Source organism: Cydia fagiglandana, chromosome 12 (assembly GCF_963556715.1).
Source record: "Cydia fagiglandana chromosome 12, ilCydFagi1.1, whole genome shotgun sequence".
Classification (NCBI taxonomy): Eukaryota; Metazoa; Arthropoda; class Insecta; order Lepidoptera; family Tortricidae; genus Cydia; species Cydia fagiglandana.
Window position 1 is genome coordinate 4,443,484 of NC_085943.1, and position 24,112 is coordinate 4,467,595.

Sequence of the window (24,112 nt, forward strand, 5' to 3'; positions counted from 1 at the left end):
GTTGCGGATTTTATCGCTGTAGTTTTTTGTGACGATGCCTGTAGCTGATTGTAAATTTGTGTTTACCTGACGAAGCCTGCGTTGCGGATATAAAAGTTTGGTCTCTGAATAAAGGTACCTAGTCCAAAAACTCCCAACTATATAGTTCAAAATCAACTCGAATAACTTTAAGTGCTATTATTTATATTCGAATAAAGTAGTTCTATGGTTAAATATTAGTAGGTTGGTGTTAAAGGAAGAAAAGATGCAGTCATAAGAGTCATAACCAAATAAATCATTGATAATAAAATTATAATTAATTAGGTATTTAAGTCTTGAACTTGTGAACCATAGTTTTAGTACTACTGGACTATATTTGGGTGGGTTTACTGTTTTATATTTTCGTTGAAAGCACCTGATGAACCCGTTTTTCTATATAAACGTATAAACCGGGCAATTTGGTACCAGTACCAGTAGCCTATTCCTGTGTTTACCGTCGGAATCCGCTGCCAGACGCGGTCGCCCATTAATTCCCGCCGCTGATTCACGAGGAATGCTTAATTACTCCACCACTTACAGATGACTCGCTTGATTCATGGCAGCCATATTGAATGTCGTGATGGGACGCTTGATTTGAACTAATGATAATTTAATCATTGCGTTGGACGGGCTGCGTCAATATTTGAGAAAACGATACATGCAGAGTCTAGAAATTATCAGCTCACCTAACAATGGCAAAATTGCGCGCCTGATGAAATTAAATAGCAAAATTGTTTAACATAATGTTTTGATTGTTATACAGGAGCTCATACACAAATAAGTTAGTTTTTTTACACGACTGCCCAAACAAAAAGAGTACACGACTGCCCAAACAAAAAGAGTGTATTGTGTTCAGCGTTCATGTTTGTATGTATGTGAGTTTCTTTATTCCACCATAACTTCTGAATACCTTAACCGATTTAGATGTATGATATGTCATTAGAATCCTTACGTCATCCCGGGTGACATAGGCTATATGACGTCATTATAAAAACAATATGGCGGACGTAATACACAATATTGCGTGACGTTTAGAAAAAAAAATCTTGCAAACCTATCGAGTGGGGTCTCAAAATGAAGAGCTTTGAAATGCAATTTAAAATATATATGCAACATACGCGCTTAAATCTTATTTTGGTTAAATAAGGATTTACAAAATGTGCTAAGAAAAATAAATTCTTCTATCTTATTTAGTGAGCTATCAAATAAAAGGGTATTTACCGCTGATCATAAAAATATATACAAATCATCCATATGACTTGTATAGGTATATTTTTATAAAGTAATTTTAGGAACTAAATCGCCCTATTGAAATCTAAACGTGTGAACTTCGATTTAAGCGATAGGGTTTGAATAATACTAAATGAGTCGGGCATAGCACGACATACGTGGCGCGCTGCACGTGGTCCAAAACCAGGCGCCTTCGACCTTCTCATACTAAAAGAGTCGGGCGTAGCCCGACGTTGTGACACGTTTTACGCTTACCAAAGCCGGGCGCCTTCGGCGCCCTCATACTCAAAGCGTCGGGTGTAGCCCGACGTACGTGGCGCGCTGTACGCTTACCAAACCCGGGCGCCGTCGGCGTCCTCATACTCAAAGCAGCCCGACGTACGTGACATGCTGTACGCTTACCATATCCGGGCGCCTTTGGCGCCCTCATACTTAAAGCGTGGGGCGTTAGCCAGTGTTTAAATGCGAAGCCCGTAGATCGAACTCCGCCTAAAGCCGAAGGCCCGGAGCGTCCGACAGGTACGCGCTTTCTACAATTTCTCCTAGTATCATAATTGAGAAGTCGCAATTCCACGCAAGGCTGAAGACCGAGCTGCGGGAGGTTAGTACTCGCGGAACTTGGTCAGATATTTGAAGAAATTGCAGGAATTGCTAGAATCCCTAGCCCTTCAACTTACGCGGAGGTAGGTCTTCAGCTTATGTATTTTAACACATGTACCTACAGTGGTTTTGTGTTTCACCGCTAAAACGTCCCGCAGCTTAGCCTTCAGCCTCGCGTAGAAACTCGCTTCTCTTGGACGCTTTGGGTGTTCGGCCCTACGCAGAGCTCGGCATTCAGCCATCTAGTCTGTCAGGGATACCTACTTTTATTTGGAAGTTCATCATTTGAATGTAGGTAGGTACCAGTGGCGGCGCGTCCATAAAAGCCGATTCCCACCAGCTTGCCTGTTTTTGGACGTTTGAGCAGAGTTGTAAAGGAAATATGTAAGCCTAATTAGCCCCGGCTTGCCTATGGATATGTTTGACGCGCCGCCACTGGTAGGTACTAACACTTAAAGATATTAGCGTCGAATAGGCCCTTTTACATACAGTCTGTCATTATTGATCTTTGAATTGGTGCTATTTTGCCAAAGGCCATGTGTGCGTCGTCGTGCTGAAGTTGCGACGAAGATAATTGGATCAAAAACTTTTTTAGTGACAGTTAAAATTACGAGTCTTTATTGTGGACCTTCAAACCCTCATGGCCATTATAATTCAAAATTCCACTTCTTTTTAAGAAGTTACGAAGCTATATTTAATATCAAATATCAAATGTCCCAAACTGTGAACACATTCACATATTATCCACAGAAAAGACGCCCGTAATAAGTGTGTCTCTGCCTTTAGAAGGTCCCAGTCCTAGGAGCTAATACCTATCCACATAAAAAGAACTTTGTTGACAAACTAAATGGCCGGGGGAAATCCTTATAAATGGTAGTTTTACTTAGTTTTTTCACTAAAATGTTTAAAATAAAATAAATTAATTAAAAAATTAAAAACACGACTGCTGCATTTTAAATCGAACTGAAAAGCTAAAAATAATGTTAATATGTTAGTCACATAATTTTATGAATCTAAATTGGAATGTAAATATACACTCACGGTCATTCACAGTAAGTACAAAGGGCTATGTACATTAATGACCGTGACTGTAGGTACGTGTACATTTAATTTCAATTACAGTCGGGGGACCTACCTAAGTGCATCTCAATCAAAAGGTCCCCCGACTGCAATTGAAATTAAATGTACACGTATACCTACAGTCACGGTCATTAATGTACATAGCCCTTTGTACTTACTGTGAATGACCGTGAGTGTATATTTACATTCCAATTTAGATTCATAAAATTATGTGACTAACATATTAACATTATTTTTAGCTTTTCAGTTCGATTTAAAATGCAGCAGTCGTGTTTTTAATTGTTTAATTAATTTATTTTATTTTAGGATTAGAATAAAGGTAAACAATCTTGATGTGTCTTTTAATCATAGACATAATATATATATATAGACGGTGTCTCAGCGAGCTGTCACTGTTGCCACTTTTGTTTAGTGTACGATTAACAATGAGGCCCACGTTGCTGTAGCCATGTCGATAAAGTCATATCGATAAACTATCGACATTTCTTGCAATTTTAATTTTACTTCAAAGGCTTAACGATACCTAAAATGACCAAAAACGCTTTTATTCTTTATTGTGGTTATCAGATCACAATTTTATAGTCACGCCCCAGCAGGGAACCAAGGGAAAGTTCAGATATTTAATTAAAATACATAAATACCTCCTAAAATAGGTGTTCCGCAATAATTGAATTATATTATAATATATTCATTATCCATTAGCATTTCAATTATGTTTATGTTTAACGAAGATATTGAAGCTTCAATTAATCGCTATTTCGTTCCGCTGTGTAGCGTTTATCGATATATAACATGATTAAAATCGACTTTACACATATACGCTTTTACGCACACATACACAGCCTGGGCGCATCAAGAAAGGCAACACTTGATTTGAAGTCCACCTTGTCAACAGTATGGTTGTCCTTTTTTGACAAACGGCATTTTAAAAGAGCGAGGAGAGAGAAATGATACTAGTTGCTGCGTCGTGAAAGAGAACAGAAAAGGTTGGACCCTTGCTTTTAATTGAAAAACACGTTTTAAAAATAAGTCACAGCAAATATGAAACAATTATGAATCTAATACGATCATTTATATTCACGATACAAACGAATTAAGCAGAGAGCCTACCATGGATGTCAAAAACCGAAAGCTATAAATATAATTATGTACCGTGTGCAAAGACCCTAGTGCGTTAATTTTTACTGTTTCCGAACGTATCCTCGGAACAAATGTCACCGTGACAGCTGGACTAAAAAAAACTTTTATTGACCGTAATCGTAAATACTTTTGTAATTTAAATAAAACCATTGAAAGGGAAATCCAACAAATTAGTTTGTAAACCCCAATAAGTACACAAAGATACACACAAATAAATGTCCACATTTTGAATAGTACCGCTATACAGTCTAGTTCATAGAAATGTTCCCTATCTGAGGTCTAGTCTGAAACAATGAATCACACAGTGTTTATATCTTTTTTAGTCTTATGTTATTATATTGTGACTGGAACATGTAAGTATTTTACATTCATTAAGTAACAAAAAGACTGAGTTTATAATAAAGTTAGCGTTTAATGTTTAACATCGAAATTTACAACACGATAAAATGCCTTTTTGAGGAATACATGTAAATTTTCAATCAGAAATAAATATTATCTATCTATCTAAGGTTCTATCAATCACAACCTGAAGTATTACGAGACTATGCATGCGTCGAGTCTTCGGCACCACGTCGTGAAGCGCGGTGCGAAGCCCTCGAACCATCTATTCAACACTATCAAGGAACTACATTTTCGGACCTTGGGCAAGGACTTCAGGCTCATACTCCATCCTCGGTCATCTGTATTACATTCCAATTTCAAAGCTTATGCCGTCGATGGGGATGGTAAAGAAACTACTGTACATATTGGTAAGTATAACATGAACACTTTCACAACTGGGCAAAAAACGGCGCACTACCCCAGAAACCGGTCGTCTATATCTGCGTACAAAACAACCTGCTGGGCGGGTTGTCCGGCATCTGAGCAAACATTATGAGTGCCTACCAGGCGGGTTCTCGGTAGTCAAAGTGTTAATCCTTAAGATCTCATATAGAGTTAGACCAAGAAAAGTCCGCAGCAATTTTGATAGCCCATGCAGCAGTACAAGTGTTATTAATTTATATGTCATAATTTCATAGAAATTTGACATTTAAAATAACACTTGCACTGCGTGGGCTTTCAAAATCCCTGCAGACTTTCTTTGGATTAACTCTAGCATTGCCATAAATATGGGCATGTCAAACCATTGAAGCAAAGGTAACATAAAATTTTTAAAAAGATATAAAGTTACAAAAAACCCAATAGCGGGGGTGGCATGCTTCAAACCGGAACTTGTCCCAATGTACTAAGAAGAATCTAGAGCATGGTGCGATACATTTGAAAGTTAGTGTTTTTGTTAATCATTAATGAAACCTTGGGTGTGGCCTTTGAATCTGGAAATTGATACCTCTGCTGTAAGTGATTCAATACAGTCTAGTGTAAAAATATGGGGTGCACAAATCATCTCAAAAATGAGTCCCATAACTCTTATGTCAGCAAATTAAGAAGTATGGGACATATTTTTGAGTAAGTTGTCTACGCCTTTCACCCTCCACTGTACATGATTAATAATTTTAATAAAACACTTGGTTCTGTTTTCAGATAGAGACAACTTCTATACTGGCAGAGTGTTTGGTGAAAAGTCTTCAGAAGTCAAGTTGCACATGGAGGACGGGCTCCTCACTGGCATTATCCACACTCCAGATGAGACATATCACATTGAGGTAAGAATGCTTAGAGATCTCACACCTCGGTTAGCACTTATAGCTTGAAAGAAAAGTTTCTGTAGAACATCCTAACAACAAAAAAAGTCAACTATTGCAGGGGTTAGCTTCTACCCTGCATTCTACAGCAGAGCCTCTTTAATCCGTACCCACGCTAATACGAACACCTCTATAATCCGAACGACCCTCCTCTCCACCCGCGCAACCGCCATTTCGATCAGGTTCTGACTTTGACAGCTGTGTCATGCTTAAATACTTGCCGGAAGCGTAAATTTTTCCATTTTTTCCTTTAATATAAAATTTCGATATTTCTATTCCGGAAAAAATGCTGTTACGTACATTAAGGGATAAAACATTTTCTATGTCGCTAAAAACTTCTCGTTAAAGCACCATAACGGAATTCTTCAAAAATACTGTATGATTATTTGCAGAATTGTTTGTAACTTGCTTAAATATACGAAAATTGTCAAATATGCGTGTTTTATTTTGAAAAATTACTATGAAAATTTCTGCATAGGTACTATAATCTGAACGCTCCGTGAGTCCGAACAGGGTATAAATTTTGGGTGTTAGGATTAAAGAGAGAGCTGTGCTGTGCAGTACTTGTATGAAAATCATCGTTAAAATAAAGAATTCCAAAAAAAAAACAAGATAAACAAGTACATGACTTTCCACCTGCAATTACTGCATATGTTGTTAGCACGGCAGCAGGTTAGCTCAGTTAGCTGCTAACCGAGGCTCACAAGCTGCATGCGGGTCTATTTTTGTTTTAAGAATATTTTAACAGCTTCAGGCTTGACTATTTCATTTTCATTATATTATAGGAACCTCGTTTGCCAACAAACCATTCTGTGATTTGCAGTGGGGGCGCGTCAAACATATCCATAGGCAAGCCGGGGCTAATTTGGCTTACATATTTCCTTTACATCTCTGCTCAAACGTCCAAAAACAGGCAAGCCGGTGGGAATCGGCTTTTATGGACACGCCGTCACTGGTGATTTGGCAGAAGAATATATGTACCTAATTAGTTGTAAGCAAGATGTGAATAAAAGCTTTTTTTTTGTAAACCACTTAAAACAAACTTTTTTCCTAATTTAGCCATCATGGCGTCACCTGCCAGACCTGGATGACAAGACAATGATAACATACAGGGCTTCTGACATTCGGTTCAGCTGGGCAAACTCCGACGACGACACCAAACCCAGGGTCTGCGGATATGTTAAAGAAGGCAAAGGTATGGAAATAAAATATTTAACTATCGTCAAGAATGCCATCTACAGTTCATTTCATTTGGATCGTAAAATAGTGTAAATAATTCCATAGATACAAATAGTTTCACATGGTTTATTGATCACATTCTTTTAAAATCAGACTGGAAGAAATCTATATTGATTTTTGTTATATTTTCTACTTTACCCATATAAATTATTTATAATTATAAATTACATGAAGGCATTAAGTGTGTCGCTTAACTTTAAACTCCGATAAATCCATTCGACCCTTTTAGAAAATACCTGCCCTATTACCTTTTCTTAATACCAAAATCGCTAAAACTGACAGTTGGATTTGAATGAATGAATGAATGAATGAATGATGCTTTTATTGGAAACACACATACACAACAACATTAAAATAGGCTATTTATCCGAGTTCGAAGTTAAGCTACTCAAGTAATCTCTAATACACAAGCATTTGACACAAGACTACACTTTAAACACAAGACTTTGCATTATTTTATACAGAACTAGAAGAAGATGATGACGAAAACGACCAACTAGAGCACAAACACGAACAATCAGAACGGGACAAATACTTAGACAACATAGAAGTAGACCACGAGCTACCACACAAGCCGGACGCCACGAGCGACAGGGACGAGCATAGGCGAGTGAAGAGACAGAGCGACTACGAGTACACGCCGACCAAAACACGATGCCCGTTGTTGCTTGTAGCCGATTATAGGTTCTTTCAAGAAATGGGCGCTAGCAATACTAAAACAACTATTAGCTATTTGGTAAGCTCAATGATGATGATTTTGTGTGATAGACACAATTAATATGTAATGTTCATTATTATTATGTCATCTCAATTATAATTATAACATGAAAATGTATGTGTCTAGTGTTGTTTTTATTTATTCCAATGCTCCAATATAATGCTTCTGCATTAACTAAACTAACTAATTAACTAAACAGAGATAAAGAAGTGTATCATTAGCATATTTTAATGTTATGATCTTAAAAATAGCTTTACTCGGCTTCTATCTAACATATGTACTCATTTTAAAATGATTTTCAGATAAGTCTCATCGACCGCGTTCACAAGATTTACAACGACACCGTCTGGCAGGATCGTCAGGTGAGCGAACAAACTTAAATGGTTATTGTTCGACCCGTAAGTTGCACCCCTTGTAGACAGCGAGAGCGTTGTAGAAAGACCTTCACTTAAACACGTAAAAAAATGCCGTTCCCCCACCCAACTACGGAGCGGCAGCTGACAACCAATAGCATCCCGGGCGTTAACTAGTGAAGTGGTTAAGGGCGATGTGTAATGAACCCTATTACACATCGCCCTTAACCACTTCACTAGTTAACGCCCGGGATGCTATTGGTCATGGAAATTAGTTCCTGGCCCGCGGTCTATTGGAACTATTGACAGTTTTTAACCCCATTCCTTAAAAGGTGAGGACCCCATACAGAACGAGCCGGCTTGCGCGGAAATTGCCGCGCAAAGAAGCTGGGTCTGTGTAGACGTGCCTCCGTCGCACTGCCTCGGGTGAGACACGTCTCCACCAACCGAGCTGCTACGCAAGCGTTTTAAATGCTACTCGTGTTTGTATGAAGCTTATGTATTTCGCAGGACATGGACGGGTTCAAAGGCATGGGGTTCGTGATCAAAAAGATCCTAGTTCACTCGGAACCGACGCGTGTGCGCGGCGGCGAGGCGCATTACAACATGGTGCGCGAGAAGTGGGACGTGCGGAATTTACTTGAGGTACCTAGTATTTGAACCTACTGACTTATATGTTAGAGTTCACATTTGAATGCATAGGGCCGATATTCGCTTGCGAGCCATAGTTTGGGAAATGCTGACGTATGTTTACGGTATCAATCAAATGACAGCAAATTAAATATACTAGATTTAATTTATACCTGTGTTCCAAAATATATATACCTACATTTAAAAACACTGTATTGTATTTACTCTTCTATGACATCAGGTGTTCAGCCGCGAGTACTCGCACAAAGACTTCTGCCTGGCGCACTTGTTCACGGACTTGAAGTTCGAAGGCGGCATCCTGGGGCTCGCCTACGTGGGCTCCCCGCGGCGCAACTCCGTCGGCGGCATCTGCACGCCAGGTAGGCGTTTATTAAACTACTGGTTAACGGGTTACAGATCATATTTGAATCAATAATGCGCCTAAAGTGGGGAAGTCAAGCAAATAAAAAAAAATCATTTATTTCGGACGATTCAATCCATAGTTGTTAGTAACAAACTTAAAAAATACACTTAAATTAAAGACTTAAAGCAAAGCGACTCTCTCGACGGCATCTGTACGCCAGGTAAATCACTCCATTTTCAACTTGGATGGGTTAGAGTTCCTATTTTAAATAAACACATTGTGCCCGAGTAATGGTTATAGCAAGGCCAGACTTTCAGTGACGAACTTTCACGTGGTCTCGTGTATCATCGTCCACATTCTTAACTAGGCGGGTCGACACAGAAAGAGCCACCTCGCGAGGAAACTGCCGCGCGAAACAGCTCGGTCTGTAGACGTGCCTCGGCGGCGTTGCCTCGGGCGAGGCACGTCTCCACCGACCGGACCGGTAATATGCAAGTCTTCTCGTTCTCTGTGGATTTTGAGATCTTAACATATCATATGCCCATGTAATAGTATATTTTAATAAATATGTCTTTTCCTAAGCCTCCCTTTAATGGGCATATGGGTGTCAAAAATTATACAAAATTAAATCTTATCACTTTAGAATAAATTCACGTTAAAACCAATTGGTATTCATTGAGTTAATTTTTATTTTTAAGCACTTTTGTTTGTTTGACATTGCGTTTGTTTTGTTTTCAGCTATTTCGGTGCAATAGTGTGAGTGTATATTTTTTGTTCGTTTTGCTTGACATTATATTTATATTATTTGTTATGTCATATTGCTTACTATTTATTTATGCAATTATTTTCTAAGGTGGTTGAATACTTTTATATTACATGTAGCTTTGCAACTGTATTAATTTTGTAACGCAGGTGTAGAATAGGAGATTTAATGTAGTATCAAGAAACTTCTTACTTACTTAATTCTGTACGTTAAAGCTAGTCTACTAATATAATCAGTCATTTAGTGTAAAGTTAAGAAAATTTAAATATCCGCTAAGGGCTACTTGCACCATCCCACTAACCCGGGGTTAAGCTGTTAAACCGAATTGTACTGGTAACCCTGGTAACTCCAGGTTTAACCGGTTAACCCCAGGTTAGTGGGGCGGTGCAAATGGGGCTAAGAGGCGTAAGTATTACAATTGTGTTGGCAAGTTTTGAGTTGTGACCGGCTAAAGGTTAAATAATAATAAGCACTACATATATCAACAACATTTTTTTTCCAAATTGCAGAATACTTCAAGAACGGGTACACCCTATACCTAAACTCCGGTTTATCTTCCTCACGGAACCACTACGGTCAGCGAGTGATCACTCGAGAGGCCGACCTGGTGACCGCTCACGAGTTTGGCCACAACTGGGGCTCGGAGCATGACCCGGACGTGGCCGAGTGCTCTCCGGCGGCCAGCCAGGGCGGGTCGTACCTGATGTACACCTACAGTGTCAGCGGCTACGACGTCAACAACAAGGTAGAATTTGTAACAATATTACAGATACTCGAATTTAATATGAAGACTCCTGAATAACGACGGTAGGAAATAATTGACGTTTTTCATTCAAAGGTTTATACCTAGTGTTCAACTTTATGCATTTTTTATGCCTTTCAATAACAAGTAAAACGTTACAAAACCGTATTGCTCTTCGTTTTGAAATTCCGTAAAAATTTTAGCCTACGTCACGCGCAATAAAAACAATTAGTTGACACCTCATTCAGAAGTAAACAGGACACGAATATATTACTTTGCTAAAATCATCACCCTTCCCTTCTTTCTGGATTAGCTGTACTCGTAACCGAGTAAAGAAGTCGGACATCCTAGAAATCGGGACTTTAATAGGGAATATTAGGCAAAGCTCTGCGTAGGTGGCACCACTAGCACATACAGTAAACAAACCTCATTGACATCAATGGCACATCATGCGTCACTAGATCAATCACATGGCCCACGTGAAACACGACAATCGAAAGTTCGGTTTCTGCCTCTCTATCACTCTTGCTTATTCGATCGATAAAGAGGCAGATAAAGAAATTTCGATTTTCGCGTTTCGCGGTAGGCCACCTGTAAACAAACCGCCTTGGTGCATCAATGTCATAATGAAAACTTGTCAAAAAACTGTTTAAGGCCTAGTATGTATAAGTTACTCTATGGTTTACTAAATAAATTAGTGCTGCACCACAGACAAAACATCCTCTAGACTGAGCATAGTCGCGCCACCCTCTGCCATGCATACGGTAATTTTACTCCATGTTCGAGTCGAAAATGTCTTTGTGTGACGTCCGTGTCTTTGAACGGACCAATCACGGCACGGGACTTCGCTCACCTCGTCCCGCGCACCCCCGCATTTTTGGCATCATCGGTTGCATGAAATAATTGCTCTAAACTCGGTCTAGATGAATCCTAGTCTATGTGCTGCACTCTGGCGGCAGAACATTGCAGTATTACTCCCTATTGAAAACTAATTATTGTAATGTTATGTAACAGCGTTTCTCGCCGTGCAGTCTTCGCTCGATCCGCAAAGTGCTGCAGGCCAAGTCCGGGCGCTGCTTCAGCGAGCCCGAGGAGAGCTTCTGCGGGAACCTGCGCGTCGAGGGCGGCGAGGAGTGCGACGCAGGCCTGCTCGGTAATCTACCACCATTTAGGCACTTGTCCCACCTAGAGCGAGTAAGCGATTAACTATCGGCGATTTTCTCGCCCAAGAAACGAACAAAAGATTAGGATCCTGTGTTAGTAAAAGAGACACATATATTAATAGTTCATCGCTGGCTGTTCACACTGCCGGCGAGAACACTCGCTCTACTAGTTTGTCGCCGCGATAAGATAAAACTAGCGGTACTCGCTCGGCGATGCTCGCTTCGTAGTTAGAACTCAAGCTGCGAGACCAATCAGTCTGCGTGTTCGGCTACGCTGCACCGACCGAGCGAGTGACGCGAGTAATAGCCCGTCGCACTCGAACACTCGCCTATATCCGAGCGACAAAACTATTGGAGCTAACACTCGCTTCTTGCCGCTCGCCCACTCGTTTCTAGTTTATCGTTCTACTCGCTTATCGCTCATCGGCGGTGGAACAAATGCCTTATACTAGAAATTTTCTTCTTGGAATTGTTTCGCAGACTATCTTTTTCAACTGTATTTTTTTTGTATATGAGCATTTTAATTCAAGGGAGAATCTAGACACGCGGCAGTCAAGTCAAATCTAACCTACTTTAAGATCTCACTTTTTTTTAACAGCAATTGTTGTAGGTATCCAATAAAGCAAAGAAATAGAGTTTAACACTTGTTCATAATGTTATTTTGTTCCTATAAATACATATTTGGATTTTGCATAGAACTTGGCACTCATTTAGATCTCCATGCTTTTTGCGGCGAAGCCCACAGCCAGGCATAATTTTTGTATTGAACTTGACTCTCCTTTTTTACATTTATGTTTTTGGTGGGATACAAATTACATGTTTATCTTTACTTTCCTCAGGGACTGAAGATAACGACATGTGCTGCGATAAGAATTGCAAACTAAGGAAAAATCAAGGAGCCGTTTGCAGGTGTGTAAATTGTTTATCTTGCACACATTTAGAATATTCATTTAAATAAATTTGGTTTTAATCAGAGACATCTGCTAATGAAATTACTATGTATTTTCAAACATCGAGATAATGCATAGTTTAGTTGACGATATGTAATTTGTTCTCGTGTTACGGGAATCGTAACACCACACTTGATGGTCTCATCGGAAGATCAGCGCTGGAGGCCACCAGCAACATGCTGAGATGGGGCCATTTCGTGGCACTTTAATCTTATTTTGTGTTTTCTTTTATAAAATGTATTGTACCGATTCTTTGCGCTTACGAATAAATCAATCGTATTATATTCTATTCTACACATAATTGCCACAACAACCATTAAAACACTCATTTGGTTTATAGTAATCCCAAAATCTTCTAAATTGGTTTTCCAATGTCTGTTACGCGTTTTGGGGCAGCGTGTAGTATTTTACGAGGTTTATGAGTGTACAACAAGTCTCTCAACAGCGACAAGAACTCCCCGTGCTGCTCGGGCTGCGTGTTCGCGCCGCCGGGCGTGGTGTGCCGCGAGGCCGCGCACTCGGCCTGCGAGGGCGAGGCCACGTGCAACGGCGCCACGGCCGACTGCCCCAAGGTACCAGAGGGCCTACCGCGACGTGTTGCCTCTCTGTCGCACTTGTAAATTCGTACGTAAGTGTGACAGGGTGGTAACACGTCGAACGTGGTACGCGGTAGGCCCTCAGTTTACCCTACCAACTGACCGTTTCTAACCGCTTTAGGCCCAGTTACATCAACCACAATTGACGGTCTGATCAAGGACAATCAGCAGTGAACTATGACATTTTTTATACTGTAAAATTATGCGAATGTTTTAACGGTGACAGACTGCTTAGTGCAACCGACCCGTAGTCTGAAATTTAAATAGACGTTCGAACATTCACCTGTTATGTCATGTGACTTACCAGAAATCTACAGGGGTACCACTGCTTTTGATTTTTAATGTTTTAACCTGATTATAAGGGTATGTATTGTGACAGGCGCCAGCGATAGCGGACGAGCACGAGTGCGCGGAGCGCGGCCGCTGCCGTAACGGCTCCTGCGTGCCTTATTGCGAGACACAGGGCATGCACAGTTGCATGTGCGACATAGGTATGTTAAATTAATCGCCCTTAGTTCACTTGTTTCGGAAACTTAGCTCCTTTACCGACATTTAGTTCAAGTCCTAAATAAAGAAATTTTTTTATGACTCCTTTCCAACCGTTCCAAATTAATACATATAACCGGGTCAATTGAGTTGTAACTTATATTATACCTATGAATGGTCTCGTTTAAAGACTAAAGTTTTAAATTTAAAGGATAATTTTGTTTAAAATGGTCATCTATCTCTGTTTTGCGGTGGTGGCCGAGTGGATATGACGTCAGACTTTCGATCTGGAGGTCGCGGGTTCAAATCCTGGCTCGTACCAATGAGTTTATGTACGAAATATCATTTGATATATACCACTAGCTTTTCGGTGAAGGAAAACATCGTGAGGAAACCTGCATACATCTGCGAAGAAATTCAAAGGTGTATATGGTGTCCCCAATCCGCATTGGGCTAGCGTGAGGACTATAGCCCAAGCCCTCTCGCGCATAAAAGGAGGCCTGTGTCCAGCAGTGGGACGTATATAGGCTGAAGGAATCGGCTGAAATTAGAATTATTCAGAGATAATAATTTATGAAAATTTAGTTGTATTTGATTTTTTGTTTACTTTGCAGTGGCGGACGCATGCAAGCGCTGTTGTCGTAAGAGCCTGAACAAAACGTGTTTCCCCGTCGCTCACAATGACATTCTGCCCGACGGCACGCCCTGCATACAGGGATTTTGCAATAAGGTCAGAATCGCACTAACGCCTCTGGTACAGTCATCAGCAATAGTATCTTACACAACTAGGGCCGCAAAAATATGTGACACGTTCTTATTTGGAGCGCAATAAGAGCGCGTCAAATATTTTTGCGGCCCTAGTTGTGTAAGATACTATTGCTGATGACTGTACAACGTTAAACACAGCGCTCAGCGTCTGCATTACAGTGGAAACGCTCCCGTAAAGCCTATAGCGCATCAGTCTTCGTGTTGGTTGTTTATCATTTGTAGTCTTAGATGAATGGTAGATAACCAAACGGAGACGCCATGTCCGTCATTTTCGGTACAAAACAGTCTGCCGATTTTTGCGGGGGAGGGGCACGTAAAATATATACGTAACGTAAAAATAGCCATGTCAGATAAACGCCAGTCCATACAATGTGTATGACCATTGGCCGCCTATTTTCGACAGAAGGGAATGCCTGTTAATGGCTACTCCGTTTGGTTATATCCTCTAAGTTTATAGTCAATCTGAATAATAATATTACAAATGTTCCTGAAGTTAGCTTTTCAATTGCAATATGTAATTCCAGGGGGTCTGCGAGAAGACGATCCAGGACGTAGTGGAGCGTTTCTGGGACATCATCGAGGACATCAACATCAACAACGTGCTGGGGTTCCTGCGTGACAACATTGTGGGCGTGGTCGTCCTCGTCACCGCCTTCATATGGATCCCTGCCAGCTGCGTGGTGAGTTGGGTCACGGTTACACGGTGGCCAAAAAATAACTGCATTCCTGTTGCCACGGAGTTTTTGGGATTATACTGAGCAACTTTTACTATGGGACCAACCCCGAAAAATTCCCTTGAATTTTTTAAGAAGTGCGAGGAAGCGGTAATTTTCTAGGTAGGGAAAGAAATCTTTATTTGCTTTTCAACAGGTACACGAACCCTCTTAACCCTTAAAACGTTTCTGTCACTTTTTTAGTACAGGTACTAAATGTGGCGCCAAGTTTAAACACTAAGTGCAGGCTAGAAAAGGAAGTACGTTATAGAAAGTGCGAGAATTGTACTTTTTTTCCTAGTTTAAGAAAATATCAGACAAAATTCGGTTTATGCGCAGGCGGCAGTTGAAATTTGAAATTCGCTGAATTTGCGACGGTGTGTGTTCCTGAGGTCATAGAATATAAAGTTAATAGCCAAATTGTTTTCTTTGTGTTGATATTATTACTAGATGAGTTTAACATTGTTATTCTATATAAAGCTCATTAAATCATAGATTAATTCTAAGTCAAAAATTGCGAAATATATCTTGTCCCATTTTTGTGACATTGTCGATAGTACTGGTAACAAGGTACCATTTAGCACGTACTAAAAAACGGACAGTGCCGACTTGTGCGGAGACAAGATTGTGACAGAAAACGGACATTGCCATACTTAGGGTACATGCTTTTTTTTCATTTATCGTCATTTTATAGGCTATTGTTGCATTGGGGTTATGTTATACATAAGTATATGTATACATTTATTTATATTTTAGTTTCAGGTGGTTCCACCATCCGACTCAGAAGAGTGAGATAGCAAAAAAACGACGATGACGAAATTTTACTAGAGATAGATTGTACATCTGCCTTGCCCCAATCTGACTCTTTTTCAGCCAGGTCACTTTCTACGAGGATGTCAAATATGATGGACAAATATATGTTCATTTACGAACACGCGTGCTTTTATTCTTATTGTCATGCTATTAAAGTTTAGTGGGCCTCATTGTGAATGGCACTATCTGTATTTAAATGTAATTTCGAAGTCTAACGTAGTCATTGTGGGAAAAAAGTTGTTCATAATATTCGACCTGATGACCTAACCACGACCTGTCCTCTAGTACTCCATCCACAAAACTTAATTCCTCGCCATTAAACGCATAACTCGCTTCAGTATCCAAATTATTGGCACTTCTTGAAATGTCCTACGGTTAGAACCTAGTTCAAGTCGATGATGAAGATGCTACAATTCCTGAGGCCTGTAAAATATAATCTCTACAAATTTCAGAAGAGTAAATAGCTAATTTCTCTAGTCTAGAATAGAATCTAGTCTTTCATATGTCGGGCAGACGAAGCAAAGCATTTCTACTCGGGTACAAGAACATATGACATAGCTGATGTCAAGCACCGCCAACTAAAGTCTGCGGTCTGGGAGCATGACATGGATAAGACTCTGGTTCTCGCCAAGGAGGAGCCATATATTCCCAGAATGTTGCCAGAGGCCATTGAGACTGAAAAATATCTAAACTTTTACAGGAACTACAGCTATCCTTTACCACCAGCTTAGGTTCCAGATACTGCGGGTAATAAGAAAACAAGCAATACATAGAACTGTGAGACAATAGTGATAAATGGTGTGGTCATTTAAGTAAAGTAATGTTACTTACAATAATTGTAATGTGTAACTATCTTTATGAGCCTATTTTGCCTGTATACGTAGCTTTATAATGTATATTTTTTGTTTATTATATCTGTACGTGGGTCGTTTTATATATAAACACTAGAAAGAAATATAGTATTATTATGTTTCTCATTACTTTTTCTTCTTAATAATATAATTAAACATTTTTTCCAAACATTCACTAGTGTGTTATTGAAATAATTATAAATTTTCTTGCCCTGTAATCTTTAATATTTTTTATTTTGTGAAACTGTATAACGGCATTGTCCGTTTTTTAGGACAACCTTGAGAGCAATCAATCTATAAGGTTCGTGGCAATGTCCGTTTTAACGGACGTCCTGAAAACCCTACTTTCAGAATGCTTTTAATTTTTTTTTCTTATATTTAGTATTTTTTTACTCATTACTATCCCCAAAAACATTCCACGAAATAGGTGGATACATTACTTCATGTCTTGCCATGTTAAGGGTTAATACATCTTAATGCTTTTTAGAACAAGTGGAAGAAAAAGTAGGGGTAGTGTCGTATCAAAAAGTCAAAGAGCTGGCGCAAGATAGGGAGCTGGAAGATACTCCACCCGACAAGAGTATAACTCTTATGTTAATGATGAATTGTGTTTTTCTGTTCCAGATAAGCTACGTGGACCGGCGGAGGCAGCGGCAGCACCAGAAGTATGTGGAGTGGGAGCGCCAACACGACCTGGTGCACCCCTCGTCCCCCCGCAAGATTATACACACGAGGTACATTTCATGTGTACACGCTTTGACCGATGTTCACTCTGTCTGTAGTATCCTAGTTTAATCTGTACTTTGCTATTTTAACCTTTTGATCGCCAAACGGCGCATCCATTTGCCGTGCCATTGACGCCGCGGGGGTAAAATTTAGTTTTGTGAATAAATAATGCCAACCTAAAAGTGGGGTTTTTTCAAGTAGATTTTCATCAATAAACGATCGACGTCAAATGCCGTCTTTGGCGTCGTTGTCACGATTTTGCGTTGACGTCAATTGCCGTCTGTGGCGTTCAAAACGTTAAGAATAAAACTCACAACGAATTATTTCCAGATGCCTTCAATGAGTACCCTATTAACCCTTCAATCATTTGACATTCCTTTATAGTTATTCGATTACGAACCGTTTTTGTTTCAAGTATGACGGCAAGTATATTGCCCCTATGGAAGTATGGATTAACCCCCTCATTCATAAAACTTTACGGGCCTGATTTAGTTAAATTATGTTTATCCCTTTCTTACAAATACATAAGTCAACATGACAGATAAAGACAAGCGATTATTAGCTAATTGAGGTTTGTAGTGCGTTTATGAATAAGGGTGTATAGGGTTAACTATGTGCAAAGTGCGTAGTGGGGATATCGCACATCGTGGTATGATTGTGAACTTTCATCTCAAGTTCGTCGTTTGTTCCAGATTGCCAAAGCAGAAGCCGCCCGGCATGAAAACTGTCATTCAAGGCACCAGCCAACTTTAAACCTCTCTAGTCATACAAATATTATAAGTAGATAAAATTAAATTACGTATAAATAAAACAAAGAGTTTTTATTAATATTTTTATTGGCATTTAATAGTGCTCGATTACAATTTATTACCAGAATAAATATGCGTGTAAGCTTAATAAGATAAATAACATACTTTAGCGCTTAAAGCAGAGTTTTTTACATAATACTCTGAATAACAAAATCTAGGTTTTTTTAATACTTTACAAGGACATAAATCAACTTTTTATAATCTTTGAATTTAATTAAAATAGCTGCGTTATGCACACATGTTTCGAGCCACTAAGGACAGAATGTCCTTGGCTTCTAGATAAATATTAGCACTGCAAGTTTACTGTGTTTTGTTTCAGTCGATTCAGTGATTTACGGCACACCTGGCAGAAGTTGTAAGAGACGTTCATTAAAATAGAAATAGTAACGTTTTTCTGCCAGAGTCTAGAAATATGAATGCAGTATATTTCAAACGTAAATGTTGCCAGGCTTCACTTTCAATGTTGCTTGCGAGTTAACAGGCTCAAATCACTCGAAACATTTTAGAGTTAGACCAAGAAAAGTCTGCAGCGATTTTGATAGCCCACGCAATGCAAGTGTTATTTATTTATACGTCACCATTTCAAAGAAGTTTGACGTTTAAAATAACAATGGCGGTGCGAGGGCTGTCAAAATCGCTGCAGACTTTCCTTGGTGTAAGTTTAGCGCGGTGCCGGGTCTAGTTGAGCGCCGTGGAGGTGAGCAGCGCCACGCCGCGCTCGTAGAAGGCGTGCGGCTCCTGGCCGGGCGCGACGGGCAGGCGCACGGTGAACAGCAGCTCGGAGCGCGCGCTGTTCAGGTACACCGGCAGCGTCAGCGCCTGCCCGCCCGCCGCCACCGTGCTGCTCTCCGGACCGCTGCCCCTACACACAAATCACTCATTATTTTATGATTTCGTTCCCAGACCGTACGACCCGATAGTCGGAATCGTAGTACCGCTTTATATGACGAAATTGTTGTGGCCTGGCGCGGACGTCTTGTTTGACTGGGTGGCAATCAATGAATGTGTTAAGAAAAGGTAGATAGATATTTGCTGAGAGGGTAGAATGGATTTACCCAAGTTTGAAGTTAAACGACACAATTATAAATTAAGAGGGATCGACGGAGTAACTGTCTGTTTTTGAAGTGAAAACTTCTTCAGCGGCCCTGAGCTCTTTTTGAGGTGGGGAAAAAATGATAAACTCGAGACAGCGTAACGCGTAACGCTGACGTCATGTGTGACGGACAATATTATTCACCATGATATATGAACTTTAGTCATAACGTAACATAATCAGGTCAATTATTTAAAACTGGACTATTATATTAAGCAATAAAGCTCAATGTTCTAATCTTGTACGGGCTGAAATACGAGGATCTCACAGTTACATTCTAACTTTATATCTTATATCACTCCAATCTAATTCAATAAAGCTACATCTTGATGAAATCGCTAATTAAAGTGAACTCTAGTAGGTACTGGTGAATAAAACTCAAAATATCATGACCAAATATATTTAGATGCGAGGTCTGCAAGGTAACTTTACAATTTCTATTCGAATTTTAAACAATTAACGCTACAAATTTGAGTTTTAAACAGGCTCACTGACCAGCAATTTTCGGAACTAAAGTTTTTCAACAGAAAGGAGGATGGGTCAATTATACATAGTGCTGCAGACAGACTAGTCATTGAGTTTTCACTTCTGTCGGCACTCCCGGAGTGCAACCCGTTGTTTTTTGTTTTATATTCACACAGTTGTCAATGACTACACAAGTTTAGTCAGGATGTGTGTACACATAATACACATATTGCGTAATTTGTGTCTCATATAAAGTTCGGCTGATTACATTGTTCTGGAAACTTCACTTTTCATATATAAGATCTTGCTTACTGTAAACTTAGGGCACCTGCCAGCTGGCGCGGTTACACGAAGCTAGTGAGCGGATTAACGAAAAATACTACATATGAGCAACGCTAGATGGCGCGGACGCGTGCGGATTTTGCAATGACACCCGCGTGTATGCTATAAAACACGTACCGTATCCACGTGAGCACGGTGAGCGGCAGGTCCACCATGATGGTGTTGGTGAGCAGCAGCCGGTTGCCCTTCACCGTGGCGCCCTGCAGCTTGAGCCCAGTTACTTGGAACGACGACTCGGTCGCGTCCGTGTTCGTACCGGTTCCGGTATCACTACACAACACGTACCGTATCCACGTGAGCACGGTGAGCGGCAGGTCCACCATGATGGTGTTGGTGAGCAGCAGCCGGTTGCCCTTCACCGTGGCGCCCTGCAGCTTGAGCCCGGTCACCTGGAACGACCACTCGGTCGCGTCCGCGGCTTCCGTGCCCGGTTCCGGTATCGTCACCTAGAGAGAAACCCCGATATTAGTAGTAATATTACATGAAAAGTGGTTCAAAATTGATATAAGTAAGTAAACTTAAGCGCAATCCCTCTACAAGTGACCCACCTGCAAGTGTAGTTCTTCAAGCGACCACGAGTTAGCCTGCGCCACGCACTGGCGGGTGGCCGTGATGTACGCCTCCGGGTTAAGGAGACCTCCGAGCCACACAGGGATGCTCTGAAAAAAGTATTCACGTTTTAATTTAAGACAATTCCAATAACATAAACAAATGAAATAAAAAAAATACCACTTCAAAACCGTAATTCAAGAATGGTATAGGATATTTGAATACGTAAAGCTCTGATGGCGTGGGTATAGACCTTGGCAAATACGGTGCGATGGTGGAGTATGAAATACGCAATGTTGCAGGATCGCGTAACATTTCGCTTCCAAACAAGCTATCGTGATCCATAACGAAGAGAAGATTGACTACAAAGTGTAGAAAGCTAAGTGAAGGTGTTCTTCCAAACGATCTTTTGTGGACCTTATCTCGTTGCAAGAAGTTTGATAAATGTTGAATAACGTACCTGCAGGCGGCGGGCGCCCTTGTCCGTGGCCACGCACTCGGAGACGGTGGCGAGCTGCTGCACTCGGCGCGCGAAGTCGCCGACCCACTGCCGCACCGTGCAGCCGCGCGCCACCGCGTAGCGCTTCCAGGCGGCCGGCAGCATGCCGCGGACCAGCGCGCCCACCATCGACCGCGTCTCGTTCGTCTGCTTCATCTCGCCCTGTACAAAAAGAATGTCTTGTAGCGGATACACCGGCATGGGCTGATGTAGACGGCGCGCGAACTAGCATGCGATTTTAGTTACATTGCGGACTATTGGTTACGTCCAATTCAACCTGCCGATCATAACCCGCAATGGTATGAAACTCGCATGCGAGTTCTCGCATCGTCTAAATCAGCCCTTAACCTCTAGCCGCCAACACGATACAACTTACCAAGACAAAGCAATTTTGATTTGTCAAAAATTTTAATTCACAATCGAATGAAATGGGAGACCTTTTTATAGGGTGTCTAGAGGACAAGGCCGCACTGGCAGGGTCGCCATGTGACGTTGGGTGTTATGGCAAACAACGTAGCGAAACTGTGTAATTTAATTTGAAAAGGTGTGCATGTCGTATGTACATATGATTCACATTACAAAATCAAGCTACCAAATGTATGCCGCAAGATGGTAAAGTGTGAAATTGTGATTTCGTTAATTCTGCTCAGTACAATATTAATTTCAATGGAGTCTAGTAAACACAACTTGTCAGTTAGTAAAGACTATACTGAAAACTATACTGATCATTTCTTTTGAGTGCTAGTACTAAGCGTAGGACAAAAGCGTATGATTTTCTATGTCTACGTTTGAAATAAGACAGTCTGGGCCTAACTATAGTTACCTGACAGATAGCGAGCACGTTCCTGAGATCGTGGTGCACTTGAGCCAACAGCGAAGCTCCGGCGGCGACCTCACGCTCGAAGAAGCGGTACAGCGGGTCTTTGATATTCTCCACTGTACGGCGCAGCGTCTGGATGACACAAATTAATCAATAGGTGTGGTCGGCCCTTCATAAGCGTCAAAAATAATTACTTCCACAAGTATAAAAATAATTAAGTAACTAGTGAAAATACGAGTATATAGTAAATTTATCTTTTAACCAGCTTTTAACGTTTACGTATACGTAACACAATGTATGTCTGCTTCTAAGTATCATAAATAAAATGACGTCCTTACCGGTAGTTTCTCAGGCAGGAGCTGCAGCCATCCAGTGGCTGTTTGGTGGAGAGACTTCATCCAAGCCGGGCGGCCGTCGCCCTCCACCACCAACGCATCTGTACAAACACATACAATGTAAACCAGTCTTACACCGCCTTCCATCTGCATATAACTTGACATTCTTTAGCAGCAGGTATATGCAAGTACCTCTACACTCTGCACACGAGCTCCGAGGATTTGTAGGGGAGCCCCGCTTACCAGATTACCCACCCGCTTTTTCAGCCCGATAATGGACGGAGCTCGTGCTCGGATTGATAAGACTATTGAAAAGAAGTCATGAAGTATCGAGCCACGCATGCAAGAAGATGCGAAATATTATCATGCATGAATAGATTGTAACAACAATTGACAATCGGCGAGAGGTCGCACAGGACCGAGAAAAGTGGCGCTGTCTTGTGTCGAAGGCCAAGTCTCATTTTGGGTCGCTGAGCCAACGGAGTAAGTATGAATAGATTGTTAAGATTGTAAAATATATGGCTGGTATTACACGCTTATTTTACGTACACCCACGTTACGATGGTATTCCATCTGTCCAATATCTTGGTCCAATGTGTACTTTGCGACAGAGTGAGACGCAATGCGAACAATTGAACAAAGAAATTGGACAGATGGAATACTACCCTTAGCACTGACTAAGGGTGATTCTCAAGATGATTTATGCCACAATTCGTAGTGTAAACGTAACAATGCATTAATTTTGAATTTAGTAAATGTAATAAAGGCCTTTGTCCGTACATCACCCGTTCTTGTATCAAAATCTTCAAAGCTTGATTAATACTTCCTGCACAAATTAAAATTAGCTAAAAACATTTTTGCCAATTCTATAAACTGCCTAAACGACGGTTAGAAGCTCTCGCGGAAAGCTTCAAGCTTTTTGCAGATGTAAAGGCGGCCTAACACAACACGAATGCGTTGCAATAAAGTAACGAACAACAATTAGATAAGTACTCCAATTAAATCTAATAATTACCATCGACTTCTGTAACGTGGAAAAAAGAAATACAATTAAAGCCAATTACTAGCTTGGAAGCCAATGTGACATTTTGTGCTTGATGTGTTCACTATTCAGATTCTAGACGAAGTATTTCCTTTTTAGGGTTCCGTACCCAAAGGGTAAAACGGGACCCTATTACTAAGACTTCGCTGTCCGTCCGTCCGTCCGTCCGTCCGTCCGTCCGTCTGTCCGTCTGTCTGTCACCAGGCTGTATCTCACGAACCGTGATAGCTAGACAGTTGAAATTTTCACAGATTATGTATTTCTGTTGCCGCTATAACAACAAATACTAAAAACAGAATAAAATAAAGATTTAAATGGGGCTCCCATACAACAAACGTGATTTTTGACCAAAGTTAAGCAACGTCGGGAGTGGTCAGTACTTGGATGGGTGACCGTTTTTTTTTTTGTTTTTTTTTTGTGCATTGTGGTACGGAACCCTTCGTGCGCGAGTCCGACTCGCACTTGCCCGGTTTTTAAAGTAGCTAAAATAAATTCATTCTGTTCTACGTCAATAGCATTAGATACGGTCAGCG

The 24,112-nt window shown here is 40.7% G+C and overlaps 2 protein-coding genes across 2 annotated transcripts in view; one reads left to right on the forward strand and one right to left on the reverse strand.

Annotated features, from left to right (window-relative positions):
• Window positions 1-4,165: 4,165 nt before the first annotated feature.
• Window positions 4,166-18,440, forward strand: LOC134669409 (ADAM 17-like protease). The gene is made up of 17 exons (XM_063526942.1): window positions 4,166-4,421; window positions 4,578-4,817; window positions 5,590-5,711; window positions 6,810-6,945; window positions 7,454-7,725; window positions 8,010-8,069; window positions 8,571-8,705; window positions 8,932-9,070; window positions 10,327-10,562; window positions 11,574-11,712; window positions 12,562-12,631; window positions 13,118-13,244; window positions 13,648-13,759; window positions 14,369-14,484; window positions 15,047-15,202; window positions 17,524-17,633; window positions 18,318-18,440. The coding sequence occupies exons 1-17, from the start codon at window positions 4,361-4,363 to the stop codon at window positions 18,376-18,378; spliced, it is 2,292 nt and encodes a 763-aa protein (XP_063383012.1). The 5' UTR covers window positions 4,166-4,360; the 3' UTR covers window positions 18,379-18,440.
• A 672-nt stretch (window positions 18,441-19,112) lies between these two features.
• Window positions 19,113-24,112, reverse strand: part of LOC134669428 (dynein heavy chain, cytoplasmic) — an 88,867-nt gene continuing 83,867 nt past the window's right edge. Inside the window, exons 88-94 of the mRNA XM_063527005.1 lie at window positions 22,541-22,638; window positions 22,206-22,334; window positions 21,344-21,544; window positions 20,883-20,993; window positions 20,609-20,780; window positions 19,777-19,790; window positions 19,113-19,253 (exon numbers count right to left, since the gene is read on the reverse strand). Coding sequence (XP_063383075.1) covers window positions 19,113-19,253; window positions 19,777-19,790; window positions 20,609-20,780; window positions 20,883-20,993; window positions 21,344-21,544; window positions 22,206-22,334; window positions 22,541-22,638 — 866 coding nt within the window. The remainder of the gene's footprint in view (window positions 19,254-19,776; window positions 19,791-20,608; window positions 20,781-20,882; window positions 20,994-21,343; window positions 21,545-22,205; window positions 22,335-22,540; window positions 22,639-24,112) is intronic.

What these genes read in the sequence shown, in the direction of transcription:
- LOC134669409 (XM_063526942.1), top strand. Translation starts at nt 4,361, where the DNA reads ATGAATCACACAGTGTTTATATCTTTTTTAGTCTTATGTTATTATATT. An exon ending in AGAAACTACTGTACATATTG is followed by an intron (nt 4,818 to 5,589) that starts GTAAGTATAACA and finishes TTCTGTTTTCAG; the next exon opens with ATAGAGACAACTTCTATACT. An exon ending in AATCAAGGAGCCGTTTGCAG is followed by an intron (nt 12,632 to 13,117) that starts GTGTGTAAATTG and finishes GTCTCTCAACAG; the next exon opens with CGACAAGAACTCCCCGTGCT.